The 16,337-nt window shown below is 41.6% G+C and overlaps 1 protein-coding gene across 1 annotated transcript in view; it reads left to right on the forward strand.

Moving 5' to 3' along the window:
* ARHGAP6 (Rho GTPase activating protein 6) overlaps positions 1-16,337 on the forward strand; it is a 484,034-nt gene that overhangs the window by 422,755 nt on the left and 44,942 nt on the right. The window contains exons 3-5 of the mRNA XM_007455063.1: positions 2,898-2,969; positions 9,822-10,078; positions 12,291-12,486. Of these exons, the coding sequence (XP_007455125.1) occupies positions 2,898-2,969; positions 9,822-10,078; positions 12,291-12,486 (525 nt within the window). The remainder of the gene's footprint in view (positions 1-2,897; positions 2,970-9,821; positions 10,079-12,290; positions 12,487-16,337) is intronic.

Genomic DNA, 16,337 nt, shown 5'->3' on the forward strand with positions numbered 1-16,337 from the left:
TTTATCCTCTGTGCGGCTCTCTGTGCTTCCTGGGCTTGATTGACTATTTCCTTTCCCATTTTAGGGAAGTTTTCAACTATAATCTCTTCAACTATTTTCTCAGTCCCTTTCTTTTTCTCTTCTTCTTCTGGGGCCCCTATGATTTGAATGTTGGTGTGTTTAATGTTGTCCCAGAGGTCTCTGGGACTGTCCTCAGTTCTTTTCATTCTTTTTTCTTTATTCTGCTCTGTGGTAGTTATTTCCACTGTTTTATCTTCCAGGTCTCTTATACGTTCTTCTGCCTCGGTTATTCTGCTATTGATTCCTTCTAGAGAATTGTAAATTTCATTTATTGTGTTGTTCATCATTGTTTGTTGGCTCTTTAGTTCTTCTAGGTCCTTGTTAAATGTTTCTTGTATTTTCTCCATTCTATTTCCAAGATTTTGGATCATCTTTACAATCATTACTCTGAATTCTTTTTCAGGTAGACTGCCTATTTCCTCTTCATTTGTTTGGTCTCATGGGTTTTTACCTTGCTCCTTCATCTGCTGTGTGTTTCTCTGTCTTCTCATTTTGCTTAACTTATTGCGTTTGGGGTCTCCTTTTCACAGGCTGCAGGTTCATAGTTCCCGTTGTTTTTGGTGTCTGCCCCACAGTGGCTAAGGTTGGTTCAGTGGGTTGTGTAGGCTTCCTGGTGGAGGGGAGTAGTGCCTGTTTTATGGTTTCTGGTGGGCAGGACTGTGTCCAGTGGTGTGTTTTGAGGTGTCTGTGACCTTATTATGATTTTAGGCAGCCTCTCTGCTAATGGGTGGGGTTGTGTTCCTGTCTTGCTAGTTGTTTGGCATGGGGTGTCCAGCACTGGAGCTTGCTGGTCGTTGAGTGGAGCTGGGTCTTAGCATTGAGATGGAGATCTCTGGGAGAGCTTTCGCCATTTGATGTTATGTGGAGCTGGGAGGTCTCTGGTGGCTGAGACCGGTCCTGAACTCGGCTCCCCCACCTCAGAGGCTCAGGCCTGACACCCGCCTGGAGCCCCTAGACCCTGTCAGCCACACGGCCAGGTACATGGGGAGTTTCTTGCCTTTTGGGAAGTCTGAAGTCTTCTGCCAGCGTTCAGTCGGTGTTCTGTAGGAGTTGTTCCACATGTAGATGTAGTTCTGATTTATTTGTGGGGAGGAAGCTGAGCTCCACATCTTACTCCTCCACCGTCTTGATGGTCTCCCCGCCCCGCACTTAAGCTTTAATATATGGTTTAGTTATTCTTCTGGGTCAGCTAAATATTAAAATGAAGGAGTGATAGCATTTTTAAAGAAATATGCTCTTGTTATAGTCAAATATATTTGTTTATATGAACTAGTGATGAACAAAGTATTACAAAGTAAAATACCTGTCAGTCCTATCTGAAGAACAGATTAGAATCTTGTGCAGTTAGTATGTTTAATGTCTGTGTGTATGTAACAAGCCATGTAAGGCCCTATGGTGAGATCATCGTTTAGACACTGAAGATAAGAACATACACATGATGTAAGAGATTGACGGCTCTTTGCCACATCACAACTGATTTACATAATTTTCATCTATACAGATCTCACGACTGCAAGAGTGAAGACTCTTATGAACTATTTCCATTTCATGGGACGAGAATCACGTTAAAAATATTGCTTTGCTTTTTGAAAGGAAGGAGGGATTGAGTGTGCCTGTTGCTTATGTTGTGATGTCTTTTGCCTCCAAAAATTCAGAGAGGAGGCGTTGGGAACATCCGCAGCCCCATGAGGATCCCAGGAACCCTCATTTCTGTTGAAGAATGCTTAGTCTGTCTTTTCCTGATATCAGAGTCTTGCCTTTAAGTTTTATCGGGCCGAATCTCTTTCTTTACTACACTTTTAAGTATATCTTATGAAAAAAGACAATTCTTAATGCCCCTTTTAAACAGAAGTTTCCTTGCAGCATGGGCTGCATTTCTCCTGATTGGTAGCAGTGTGGATTCCCGATTTGCACTTCCCACACATTAAGTTGACAGCTGCATTATTCCAAAACACATTCTTGCAATGATGACTGCCAATATTTTATGATGATATCCTAGGGATTCATTTGCAGCTGGCTACTGATATGAGGGGTATCTATATTATTTGGTGAGTTAACCAGTTAAGTACATTTGTTGCAAGTGCAAGATGCTAAGAGGATAAATGCCTTACTTATTCTAGTAAAAAATTAGAAACAACCCAAATGTCCATCAGTGGGGGGGATGCTTAATTAAATTATGGTATAGGCATACTATGGAATACTATGAAACCCCCCAAAAGAAAGTAGATCTGAATTTATGGAATGTGTCAGGCTCCCCATTAAACACTTTATATGCCTTGTTTTATTTAATTCTCGCAACAACTCCACGAAATTCCCATTTTACAGATGAGGACCCTGAGACTTGTGCAAAGTCACATAATGAGTAAATGGTGCAGCAATAATTAGGTTTGAGTTCTATGGACCCCGAATTCATTTCCTTATCCAGTTACACTCTGCTAGCTCATGATTATCAAAGCCGTATGTACTGTTGGCTCCCCTCTCATGGAGATTTTATTCGAGATAACATTGGTTTGCGTGAACATGAAGAATAGGAAGAGACTCATGTAACAGAAAAAGCAAACATATCTGAGTGTCAAAACTAAATGACTTCTGAAGGAGGTAAGTTTCCTGTACTTCCCATGATTGAAACACAATTTAAGGGCATACACCAAGATTCTGGTTGTGTGTGCAGTCCAAGTCAAGGATTTTCATGTGTTTTCAGGGCCATTACTCTGTTTAAAATGCCAAATTCTGAGTAAAGTGAGAAGTCATGCTTTTGCTCAAATGTAGTTATTCCTAATGTAAAATGTCAGTTATATGCTTGTTTTTACAACTTTTCATTCTTTTAATATTTACAGATGGACAAAAGCGAAAGAAATCTTTGAGAAAGAAACTGGATTCACTAGGGAAGGAGAAAAACAAAGATAGAGGTAAAGGACAGAATGAACTAAAGCAAATGCATCTCCCGTGGAGCCTAATGGTTGAATTTGGTGGGCTTTGTCAATTGCATTGATTTATGTGGTTCAGCTCTATTATGAAAACTGGATTTCTACAATGGAATGTCATTGAAGGCTGTTGGAGTGGCCCTGTACTGAACTGATGAGTTCAACTGGTTTGAGCAAAATGTGATTTCTGCCAAGTTTATGGTTCCAATTACGATGCTAGCCAATCAGCAATGCGTAAGGAAAACCAGGTTGAGCAGCCATGGGTAGCATCTCTAACGCTAACCAGCTGTCTGGCAAATCCAGATAGTTAGGCAGGGCTAGTTGAATGAGAAGGAGTTTGGATTCCCCCACCATGACTACTGGAAAGAAACAGTCTCACCCTCGTGGCTACCGAAGATGGGACATTCTCAGCATTGTAATGTTAGATCACAGCACGCTTATTTTTTTGCCCTGTGTACAGTTTTGGGAATTGTTGACTCTCTTCATACTGTCCCCTTCTGTATCTATTTAGGAAACCGATAGTTTAGCCACTCTTTCAGAGGTATTTGTGGTCATTTTTAACTAATATTCATTGAGCCTGAATAATGGACACCTGGGCCTCATTAGCCCAGTACATCTTTTTGTGGCTTGTTTCGATGGTTTCTTATGAAATGACTGCTGAATGATGTGGTCATATGAATGTATTTCCATTTTATATGACATAGGGAATGAGTGTAGAGTCAGGAAAGCCATATATCTCACCTTGGAGTTCTTTTATCTAATGATCGAATTTCTGCTTGAAAAGTAATGAAAGGCAATAAAACTGAAGGTATAAAAATAAATGCATTGTGATAAGTATTAGACAAGACCGAGACACACCGTTGATCCGAGACTCTACACCCATATCTTGAACTGTGCCTAAAGGGTCATGACATCTGGTTCTTGGACTAAAAAGAGATTAAAGAATTCTAAAGAATGGAAAGCCAATGTTTTACTTCCCTTAGAGCATGATTTCTCAACCTTCGGACTATTGACATTTTAGACTGGATAATTATTTTTCGTGGAGGCTGTCCTGTACATTGTCTGAGATGTTTCATAGCATCCCTGGTCTCTACCACTAGATGCCAGTAGCACCGCCCCCAACCAAAATATCTCCAGACATTTCAAATGTTTACCTCAAACTGAAGAAAAGGCCATGAAAATGGCAGTGATCCCTACCCGTGACTACATATAGCAGAATAATTTTTGAAACCTTTAAAAATTCCAGTGCCCAGACCCCCCACCCCAGAAAAGCCGATCCCGTTGGTCTGTAGGGGTGCTGAGCATGAGTAATGTTATGAACTACTAATGTGCACCTTCTAAGACGAGAACTCTGGTCCATACTAAGCAGTATAGTCCCCAGGGCACCTTCTACCACAGGAGGATCTGCTGCGAAAGACAGTAACTCTTGTCCAGCTATACCTATCCTTGTCCGATGAATTGTATTGTATTTCATTGGTTCACGTGTTCTCACCCTTATTTTTTAAAGGAACGTTAGTAGCCAGCGTAGCTTTATTAAACTAGAGTTTTTACTCATTCTGTTCCTGCCGCGCACCATCTTTATCTCGTGAGATTAGAGAATTCGTGAGAATTCTCAGTGTTTATAGAGTTATTAAAGGGATCACTCAGACTGACATTAGCAATGTGTTATCTTTAAAGTTGTTTATTCTAGGATGAAGATAATGGTACTAGGATCTGAACACTCACGGTGTAGACTTGAGGTGATTCTTCGGAAGTGCCCATTCCGGCTAAACTAAGCACAATGAACATTTTTCGCAGATGTTTGAATTCCCTCAACAGAGGGAGATGTATGTGTGCTCGCTTATGTAAGAAAACAGCAGGCAGTGAGGGTAGGGCAGGAAGGGCCAGGGGAAGTAATCAACCACTATGCACTGGACTATTATACATTTTAGACCAAATCATACTTATGTATTATATAGGCTCAGTGAAAACTTGGCAGTGTTCTATAAGGTTGCACAGGGGTGCTGGCTGGGAAAAGGAAGGCAGGTCCTGGTGGTTCCAAAGAAAAAACACATCACCCATCCAACTAAGGAGAAAAATATCACGATTTATGGCCAAAGAGGTTTTTTTTTTTTTTTTTAATATAGCTTTGATAGTTAAAAAGATGATGTCCGGGGTTTCCCTGGTGGCGCAGTGGTTGAGAGTCCGCCTGCCGATGCAGGGGACGCGGGTTCGTGCCCCGGTCTGGGAAGATCCCACATGCTGCGGAGCGGCTGGGCCCGTGAGCCGTGGCCGCTGAGCCTGTGCTCCGCATTGGGAGAGGCCACAACAGTGAGAGGCCCGCGTACTGCAAAAAAAAAAAAAAAAAAAAAAAAAAAAAAAGATGATGTCCTAGGCTTAAGTGAAGCTTAATTACATGGCATCTTTTCTGAACATAAAGTCCTGTGTGTCCACACATCCATTACATGGATGTCTTGGAAACCGGGGTGTGATGAGGCAGTGTGCAGGTCTCGCATAGTTGTGAGCATTTCACATTGTTTTCTTCCATTTGAATATTAGCATTGGGGTTCATAACAGCTGCACGTGTGAAAAATGACAATCATTTGAATCCAAGAGTAAAAGAAGGAAAACAGGAAATTCTAGATGACTTCTTGGGTTAGGTCATCTAAAAATAAATAGGAGCAGCTTTTTAGCATCGAATTGCTCTCCCAATAAAGCGATTCATTAAATGTTTGATATGCTGCTATATTAATTGATTCAATCAGAATGAATCATGTCCTGTGTTTTATTTAATTGCCTTAACATAATATACAGCAGAACATGTGACACTTCTGTGTCCCTCCTGCCACTTAAGCGGTGCCCATATGACTTTTGATTTCCATACAGAAAGTAATTCAGGATTGATGCTGGTTCAGAAAACATATTTTCATACAGAACAGTTCCAAGGTTCTTCATTTCTCTTAGTTAAATTACTTGGCATCCAAAAAGTATTTTTTAAACTTTCAGAACTTCAGAAAATTTCTTTCTTGTGTCAAAAAGAATCACTCTTGGGGAAAGGTTTTAAAATGGCTACTTTGTGCCAATTGTTGTGGTTCCTAATCAGAGCACAGGGGAAATAGGTTTCACTGTGGCCTAAGTCTGAGAGCTAGGTCCCCTGTCTACAGGATATTTTCAGATGATGAAAAGTTTATCAACATAAACTCTGCTGATAGTTCAGGTCTAGCACCTTTCTTTGTGCCGAAATTATATCACATGCCACGTTTTATTGTTCCTCACTGTCCAAATGGCTTAATATATGTGAGCTGTGAAGTGGCACTGCGTAGGAATAGCTGATACAGCTTTATTTTGTGCCATGTTAAGTAACAGTAGAAACATCAAGTATCAGTTATCACTCTTCAGAAATTCTCAAAGAAAATGTATTGAGTGCTGTTACTGGAGATGAGAGAAACAGGGGGAGTGTGATTCCAGGGAGGAATAGGAGGGGCCACCTCGCACAGGACTGGGTGGGCCGCAGCACGACTTCCGGTCTGCATGCTAAGAACATTGAGACGCCATCAAAGTGAATTAAGGATGGGGTGGCTGAACGGTGTCTTTAAATGGATTGCCACACTGCAGTGTAAAGCATGAACTTTGGGTGGGAGGGTGAGACCACGGTGGAGGAAGGAAGCCTGATTCCAGGGGCCAAGTCGCTTCTGCTGAGGATAGGTCCAGGTTGGGACCGAGGGAGTTGGTGAAAAAGGTAGCGTGCAGGAAAAAGTAAGAGGAGAGGAGAAAGTCAAGGAGATGTGAGGACAGAGAATCAGATGGGTCATTTGGGTAGACGTCCACGTCTCCCGGGATGATGGTAGACCGGGGTTCTGACGGTGATGATAGAAGACAGCAATGAGCATGGGGGCAGGGGCAGCTGGCAGTGGCACCAGGTTTCTGCCACACAGCAGGAGGGAGAGGATCCGGAAGCTGAAGCGCAGCTGAGCGACCAGAACACCACCTCCTGGCCCTGAGGGTCATGGGGAGGGAGCGGAGACAGTCTCTACCAATGAGGACAGCAGGGGATGCAGTCTCCTTAGTAAACACATACTATAGATTAGAACATGATACGCACAGTCCCTGGGCCCAGAACACTGAGTCTTGGGTAATATTTTTATGGTTTGAAAAACCCACTATCGAGTTTATTAGCTGCTGTCAACACAGAGTCTGTAGGTTCCCTCCTCCCCAGCAGAAGAGCTTTGAACCCGCAGATAAGCATGTGTGCCCAACACTTTATTTACACAGAAAGGAGGGTTTTGCTCAACAGCCTTGGGCTGAGTCCTCAATTTCACAATACCCGTATTCTGAGAAGCAGTCACATTCAAGGAACCCTGCCTAGAATTTTCCAGGGACTAGACACTGTGACACAAGTTTAGAGCATAGGGAGATCTGTCTCCTTTCTGAAGCTTGTGAGAGAGTTCTCTGGAGACAGCAATGCGAAACTAAAGAGACTAGATCAAAACACTACCACTGAAAGAATAAATAAACTCAGCCAGGAAAGAAAGCCTATTAGAGAAAAGCAGAAATAAGAAAAGAGAAATAAAAGAGTCATTTGGGGAGAATGACTTCACGTATTCCATCTGTTTAATTTCTATTCAGTTACTCCAATTTACAAGTAGAGCGGCAGACTTTTAGATATTAACAATGACAGATACCAAAGGAAACCATCTTGCTTCTTTTTTCCAAGGATATTAGAGATCTGTAGCCGAGTCTGGTTGGTTTCCTTTATGTGGAAAAAATGTCTAGGAGAGGAATCAATAGTCCTCATGTCACATTAAATCCCTGCTGTGAGTATGCCTACTTGAGCAGACACAGGTCACTTGACACATTTATCAGTGTCCTTTCTGCTATCATTACCCACCAACAGTTTTTGTATATTCCGAGTAGCTATCAGCCTTGCCATCCGCGTGTTCCTAGATTTGCCCCAAGCTTTTTGAAGGAAGACTATTTGATTATTCCCATAGACAAGATAGCACTGACTTACACAATAAACCCTGAGGTGTCCCCTTTGGTTTCTAATTTTGCTAGTAGTGGAAATGACCTTTTATCAGTAGTGAGTATTGGATCTTGCTACACTGTCCACATTGATCCCTCAAAACAAATGCCTGAATTGTTGTTTGCATTAACGTATGCCGACTAGTTAACAAACTTATAGAGGAAGATAAGCATCCTCTGAAAAATCCCGAAATGCTGAAGTTTTGATTTTTCACTTCAAAATGAGTTGCATGTTTTGATAGAACAAGAGGTTCAGGCTTTTCAAGTGCCATTTCTTTTTCTTTTTCTTTTTTTTTTTTCTTGCGGTACGCGGGCCTCTCCCTGTTGTGGCCTCTCCCGTCGCGGAGCACAGGCTCCGGACGCGCAGGCTCAGCGGCCATGGCTCACGGGCCCAGCCGCTCCGCGGCATGTGGGATCCTCCCGGACCGGGGCACGAACCCCTGTCCCCTGCATCGGCAGGCGGACTCCCAACCACTGCGCCACCAGGGAAGCCCTCAAGTGCCATTTCTGCTTTTAATGCAGACTTGACTATTAGCCCAGGGATGTTCAGAATGTTGCCGTGGATCAAAGAGGAAAACCTTTTAGAGCCTCTTTCCACCTGATTTAATGTTAGCTTTTTCAACCTTAGAATTGTTTTCCCTTTGCTCATTCTGGTTTTTTTCATAAGGGTTATAAAAACAAGGGAGAGGCTAGACTCCAGTTTTCTGCTGCTAGGAGATGTAATTTTGAGTCTCAAAGAAATAATGCATTTAATATAATTATTAATGCTTTTCAGCATGAATTTAAAATATTACCAATAAAATGCGTGGCCCTAAGGGTCAGCGTGCTTACAATGTACGTGTATACAAGTGGATTTACTACAGAGATCCAGAATGCAATTGTGTATACATCTTCAAATAAAGCTGTAGGTTTCTACATTATGCTCCTTCCCCAAAATTGTCCTTACTAGAGGATTTAGTAAATTATATTCTGGGCTCTTCACCGGATATTTAGTGGTGAGAATCCACTTCTGCATGTGGCCCGGAGAATGGCTTGGGTATACATCGTGAACGTGACAGCCCTAACCCAGCAATTGGAGGCAGCATGCGGGAACAAAGAACACAAAGAGAAAAAGAACAAACTTATTCCCAAGCTGCTCCTCTGTCTCTTGAGTTGTCATTTCACATGTTGGAACCTCTTTGACTGGGAACCTCAGAGTGTAGCCACTTACCTGAATTTCAGTAATTTTTGGCATCTCTCTCTTACACACATGATAGACACAATTACAATTATTTACGTATCTGATTCTCCAGTCCCCACCTCACCCCACACTCTGAACCCTTCAAGAGCGAGGACTGGACCTTCTGTAAGCTTTGTACTCCCCACTGCATACCGTGACACGGCACATAGTAGGTGTTAGTAAGTGACAGTTGAATGAATGTATACACACAGAGTCTTCTCAGGCCTTGTAAGCTTTGGGGGCTCTTGAGACAGCAATCAAAGACACATTTTGTAAAACTGTTTACTCATGAGGATGAAGTATTATGTTCATCCTGTCAAAAAATGTCACCTTTCTCTGTAAAGTTATTTCCTTTAAACATACTTGAGATACGTCGAGAAAAACTCGAGGCTTAGATTTTTAAAACCCGTGCTCTTTATACATACTAGCTTTCTTTCTTGAGATAGAAACTTCAGCCACTCTGACAAACTCAACAGTCATCTCCATATATTGATGGATGAATCAGTTCTTCAGAAAGCAGTCGTTGGAATTTGTCTGCCCTTTGATCTGCAACATGACTGAGAGTCTCCCCTGGTGCAGTCTTTCTCTGAAAGTGAATGTTTGGTTTTTGATTCCAGAGTTCATCCCACAGGCTTTTGGAATGCCCTTATCCCAAGTCATTGCAAACGACCGGGCCTATAAACTCAAGCAGGACTCGCAGAGGGGCGAGCAGAAGGATGCCTCCGATTTTGTGGCTTCCCTCCTCCCATTTGGAAATAAAAGACAAAACAAAGAACTCTCAAGCAGTAACTCATCTCTCAGCTCCACCTCGGAAACACCAAATGAGTCAACGTCCCCCAGTACCCCGGAGCCGGCTCCTCGGGCCAGGAGGAGGGTGAGTTGACCAGTGTTTGCTCTGACCCCGATGTCAGGACAACGGAAGCGTTCTAAGGTTATTCTCTGAGTCTTGGCTCATGTGAAAACTGGAAATGCAGTTTGTGTCCAGGTATCTGTCAACAGCCCCATTCAGGGAGAATTTGCACCGGCCCCGAGGCACCTGACACACCCCTCACAGCCTTTCCCTGACCCCTTTCAAAGATATAGGGTGCCTCTCCTTGCTTACCCGTGATATCCAGAACATTCTACAACATCACCACTGATCCTACTCTAGTGTAACCTTCTGTTGTGTTACCAGAATTTCCCATGAGACTTTGAGGCTTGAGGGCAGGGCCAGGTGTGTTTGTTAATCTCTTCATCTCATCCAAGAACTATTTCTGGCCAAGTGAACTTGCTGCTGGTCTTCATAAGCAATGAGATTGTTTTTTACCAACGGAACATGGCTTTTTTCTCAAACATAACTGTAGAAACACACACACACACATGCATATGTCCTCTTTCAAATCAATACTGGTACCATTTATTAAGTGAGTACTGTGTTCCAGGCACTGTGCTATTATTTGGCATTTCAAATTTCAATCCAGGAAAGATGAGTTTCCAGGCACATTGGTTGGTGATTAGCTGAGTCAGGTGATAAGCATCTCTGAAACTTCCTAGGTCACTGGGAGATCTCTACTTTGCCTTATCACCTGAAGGCCCAAATCTTTGCCACCTCCAGCCATTGACTACTGCCCTAGTTAAAACCTGAGGCACGGGCTTCCCTGGTGGCGCGGTGGTTGAGAGTCCGCCTGCCGATGCAGGGGACGCGGGTTCGTAGCCCCGGTCCGGGAGGATCCCACATGCCGCGGAGCGGCTGGGCCCGTGAGCCATGGCCGCTGAGCCTGCGCTGCGCAACGGGAGGGGCCACAGCAGTGAGAGGCCCGCGTACCGCAAAAAAAAAACAAACCGAAAACCTGAGGCACTTCCCAGTTAAAATCCGCAGTTCTCAATCAGCCTCCAACATTTAGAACCTCTCCAAGACTCAGGGGCACCTGAGCCGCCCACCACTGTTTTCAGGGATTCACTGTGTTTAAAGCTGAGTTGGCATATTCAGACCCCCATCACTTTCTCTACCTTACAGACAAGAGAATTGTTCTTCCAATCCTGGCACAGTCTCTCAGACTGTTTATATAAGCCTGTGTGGCAGTGACACCAAAATGCCACGTATGAGCTTTGTGAGAATCTAGAGCCCAGGCAACGGGCCTCCCAAATGCCCTCCCCTCCGGCAAGGCCTTGCTAGCAGCCGCCTTCTTCCTCTCTGCTCCGTCAGATGGGGCGGTGGCCGTACAGGCATGAGCGGTGCCCTGCACCCTTCCCCTCAGCCTTTTACCATTCCTAGCGTGCCAGCCCTCCTTCCACCTGTCCTTACGTCATCTCTTGGCTGGGGCTTTCTCTGATGGCCAGAGGCGCCCACCCATAGAGACGACGGGCTGCAAGTAGCAAGGCATTAATGTCACCTCCCTACCCCTACCAGAAGTTGTCCTTAATCAATGACTCTTGAGACTCGTGGTATAAATACCCCCAGCTCCCTTACTCCTTAGCAGGAATAGCTCTGAGGTGCATGATCTGCACGGTCTCCCAGGTCCCCAGGGCAGTTGGGCCCCAGCGGCCCACAGGCTTGTCATCACAGGCTTGGTGGTGCCCCCTTCATTAGCTGCCTTTACTTCGCTTTCTCATTTCCCTCCTTCCCTACAGCTGTCTCCTGGGACTATTCCCCTAATAAAGTTCATTGTGTCACGTCTTGGGGAAAACTAAACTAAGACTGTTTATGAAATCCTCCTATTTTAAAATCTACTTTCGAGAGTTGAATTATTATTTTGTTTTCACAAGAGTTCTCTGACCTTACCTCATTCGTCAAGTATGTGATTTTTTTCTTGTTTCAAGGAATGAAGTGTTTGGGTCAAAAGATTTTAATTGTATGTTTGCCATCTCTTGTCTTCCACTTGGAAGAAGTTGTCTATTGTTGAAACTGTAACTGTCATTACCTTACCCTGTGCTGTGGAGGTTTCCTAACCTTTCTGCCTTTTAAAGTACAAACCGCACAATTAAACAGTATTATTTCAAGTGTGATTAGTGGTCGTGGGCAAAAGGATTTATTGGATGGCATTGGGGGAAGCTGTTTTTATTTTCTCCGTGTGCACTCTGTGTTCATGTCTGTGTATAATTTGCAGGGTGCAATGTCAGTGGATTCCATCACCGATCTTGACGACAATCAGTCTCGACTGCTAGAAGCGTTACAACTCTCCTTGCCTGCCGAAGCTCAAAGTAAAAAAGAAAAAGCCCGAGATAAGAAACTCAGTCTGAATCCCATTTACAGACAGGTCCCCAGGCTGGTGGACAGCTGCTGTCAACATCTAGAAAAACATGGTACGCAAACTTGTTTGTCAGCAGTCAAGTACTAAAGACTTTCATGTATTCAGGCATCATTCATTCAAGCACCCAATTCCAATTCTATGTTCATTTGATCAGGCTCTAGGCCGAAATTTCCTTTGCAAAGAAAATTTACAAATATGAGCGTTTGCTTAGCCCCGGTAGGGCTAAACAAGATTTGGGGCGGCGCGAATCAACCTGATGGTATTCAGACTCCGCAGCCCTAAAGAGTCCTCAGAAGTGACCCTGGAGATCAAGGAATTGAGGGGAGGGCAAGGTCTGTCGGGCTGGGACTATCCTCAGGACCCCCTGCAAACAAAGCAGAGCCACTTTTATCGTTTTTATACATTGAGGTTCCACAAGGCTTCCTTTAAAAAATAATAGTCCAGCTTCTTACAGAAAAAAAATAGATTAGAAAACCATTCCTTAAGTGAATAGAAAATACATAGTTTCGGACAATAGGTTTCTTTCTATATTGCTCTTTGCATTTTTGTGGAAAGCTGTCCACTTAAAATTTCTTCATCGTGACCGTTTTGGGAACTCAGTTCCACTTAAGGCGCTGACTTTACAGTTCTTTAAAATTTTTGCTGAACTTTAGACTTTCGGCTCATCAAACAGCCATGTCTACGATCTGAATTTGTTTGCTGTAATGTTAGCATGCCTTTTATGGACATGAGAAGAGTTTATAATTGCTTATTTTTTTCCAGTTTTATTGAGAAATAAATGACATACATCACTGTAATTGCTTTTTTACTCTAAAAATAATATACACATCATACTAGAGGAAAAAAAAGAAACAGAAAAGCAAATTCTGAGGCTATCATATAGACATAACTACTCTTGACATTCTCATCTATTTCTTTCTAATAAAAGTGGAGCTTTATAAAAATTACTAGGATATGTCCAGGTCTCTTAATCAATTCATTATATATGGAAATCACTAGATATCATATGGGTGACTTAATATAAGTAATATGTATTGAAACTTTGTTTATACAAAATTTCAGTATGTATATGTATGTGTATGAGTGTACATTCTTATCTGTCTCTTCTCCTTGGAAAGTAAACTGGACATCAATAAAAATATCTTAGACATTTTGAATTCCCAGTACTTCGTATCATGATAACACAATGTAAATGTTTCAATCAGTATTACTTGAACAGAATTATTTTTCAAGATAGCTTAGCAACTAAAGAGTTCTTTAGTTGATTTTAGCGCCTAAAGAATTTACATGAATATTTAAATTCAGCCTAAACTTTACTATGAGGTAGAAAAAGCGACTCATACGTTTCTAATTATAATTTTTCCCTATAAAGAATGTAGAGAGTGAACTGTAGCACTATAAAGAATTCTAAACGAGAAAGTTCTACTTTAACCGTGCAAAAAGGCAGTGCCAGGTTGAGTAACTGCTTTTGTGAAAGAAAACTTGGCATGTCTTTGTATTTTCTTTTTGAAAATAAATTTTCATGAATTGTAATTTGTAAAATAGCATATCCTTTAAGATTACTAAGAAACAGGGAAGTTCACTTTTTTGGGGGGTGGGGGTGGGGGAAATAGTTACAATGCAGTTTAGGGCCTAAAGGAAAGAAGATAACCTACATGATCTTTCAAGGCCCTGATTCTGTTCCGAGTTTCCATGATGTTTAGACCAAATGGCTCTGGAAAAATAAGAGATAGGTTCAAATTCAAACAGATATTAATCTTGGTCACTTTAAACCAATGAAAAAAGAGCAAATTTCAAAAACAATTCTTTTGTAAGACTTCATTTGCCAGTGTTTGAAATGGGTAGCAGAGAGTTTGATTCACTTTAGCTTTATAGACATTTGTCAAAGACCTTTCCATTCTCTCCCAAATTGGTCTTGGACACACACACACAAAAACAAAACAAAAGAGAGAGAGAGAGAGAGAGAGAGAGAGAGAGAGAGAGAGAGAGAGAGAAACAAACAAAAACAATTGGTCTTGGACAGTTATCTTGACTCCATCTTATATATTCGTGTACACCACCCTTCCTCACTTTTGCTTCACCCAAATGCTTTCTCCACTGTTAGGCCAAAATTCCTTAAGCATCCTTAATTTCCCCGAAGCACACATTTCAAAAAAAAACAACGACAAAAAAAAAAAACCCCAGACAATGTAACAAAGAGTCAAACCCTCTTCTACTTAAAGGATTTAGGCTGATTTTAGGGTGGGGCCCCCTCCTTATTATGCCTGCCCTCATTACTTGAATTCCCTAAGCCTGAGATTCAGGTGCCCTGGTTCTAGTTTCCATTTCAGCTTCTGACAAAAAGGAGAGAAAGGTGATCATATCCATTTCTGGCACAGGGTACAGCAAAGTCACATTTCTTTGCCAGATCTATGCCTTTTTTCATGGACACCTGTTTTTAACAGTGACTGTCTCAAGTCAAGGTTACTGGATGCCTAGATTGTATCTTCTCTTTGAGGAAAATGACCCTAAGGCTTATGTCAGAGAATGGCATTGGCTGTCTGAAGGCTGTCATCTGCTCAACCTAAAATTAATTAATTAATTAATTTAAAAAACTTAAAACAGGTGATAATCAATTGAAACATAGGAATTATAGCAATCAGTCACTAGCTAGTTATTTTTGGAATCACAGTCACTTTTACTGAGTGGGAAAATACTATAATTTAGGAAATAGTGACACAGAAATGGGCATTTCTGAACAGAATGGAGGACTCCAGGCAAAGGAATAGTCCCACCTGGGAAGAAAGTGCCCTTATGTGATATCTCACTTATGTAGAAATTTCAGCCACCTGGAAACCGTCGGACCAACAAGAAAATAAATGCAGCCAAAATTAAAATTGCTAAGACCTACTATTATATTACAGTTTTCTGTTTTGCACAAAAAGCCTCATTTAGTTCAGTTAGGGCCTATATCTCCCTATATAATAGTAGATGCCAGATACAATTCTAAGTATTTTATATGCATTAATTAATTGAATCACTGAACAACTTTTGAGGTGGATACTTATTTTGCTCATTTTGTAAATGAAGAAAGATAATTCTGTATTTGATTCTAATACCTTGATTATCCTGTTTTCAAGCTGCCAGAGAGGTAGAAGCAATAGATTCGGCTGGGGGTTGGACTCAGTTATAAGGCAGATGAATTGATGGCAGCAACAAGGAAGGAACACAAGTCTTTTGAGAATAGATGGAAAGCAAAATTCCACCCAAGTGCAAAGCACCGAGATGTACATGCAAGTCAGCAATAACTAGCCTCTCAGCATGATTCTCTCAAATTATTCTGGAAATTCAGGATAACACTCATAAGATATAAAAGTGATAAATGGGGTATTTATGGATATTATCGTTTCTAACTGAAAAATTCTAGAAAACCAATTTTAAAAGTCTTATACACAATACACAATGTGGCAAGACCATAAAATAAATACACAAAAAGATATCCATGTCTTATATAAGAGCAATAATAGGTTATGTACTATAACAATAAAATAATTCACTTATATTAATATCAAACGTATAGTTACCTAGAATATCTGTAATAAGAAGTAAGAAAGTTCTGTGACAAAAACTGCAAAGCTTTACCAAGAAATATTAAGAAATTAAGAAATAAATTAAGGTATCTACATTGTTTCTGGATGGAAAGAAATAATGTTGTAAAGATTTCAGTTCTTTCCAATATCATTATATATTGGACTAGTCGGAACTCTTTCCGTGGCAAGAGAGAAGAACCCAGATAAAAGCAGATTAAGCAAAGCAGCCCCCCAAATTCCCATTTACATACTGCAAGTATGAATATTATATCTAGATTCAGGAACAGGTAGATTCAGGATGCAAATGTTGCCATGAGAGCATGAGTCTGATCGC

This window comes from Lipotes vexillifer, unplaced genomic scaffold (genome assembly GCF_000442215.2).
Source record: "Lipotes vexillifer unplaced genomic scaffold, Lipotes_vexillifer_v1.1 scaffold431, whole genome shotgun sequence".
Classification (NCBI taxonomy): Eukaryota; Metazoa; Chordata; class Mammalia; order Artiodactyla; family Lipotidae; genus Lipotes; species Lipotes vexillifer.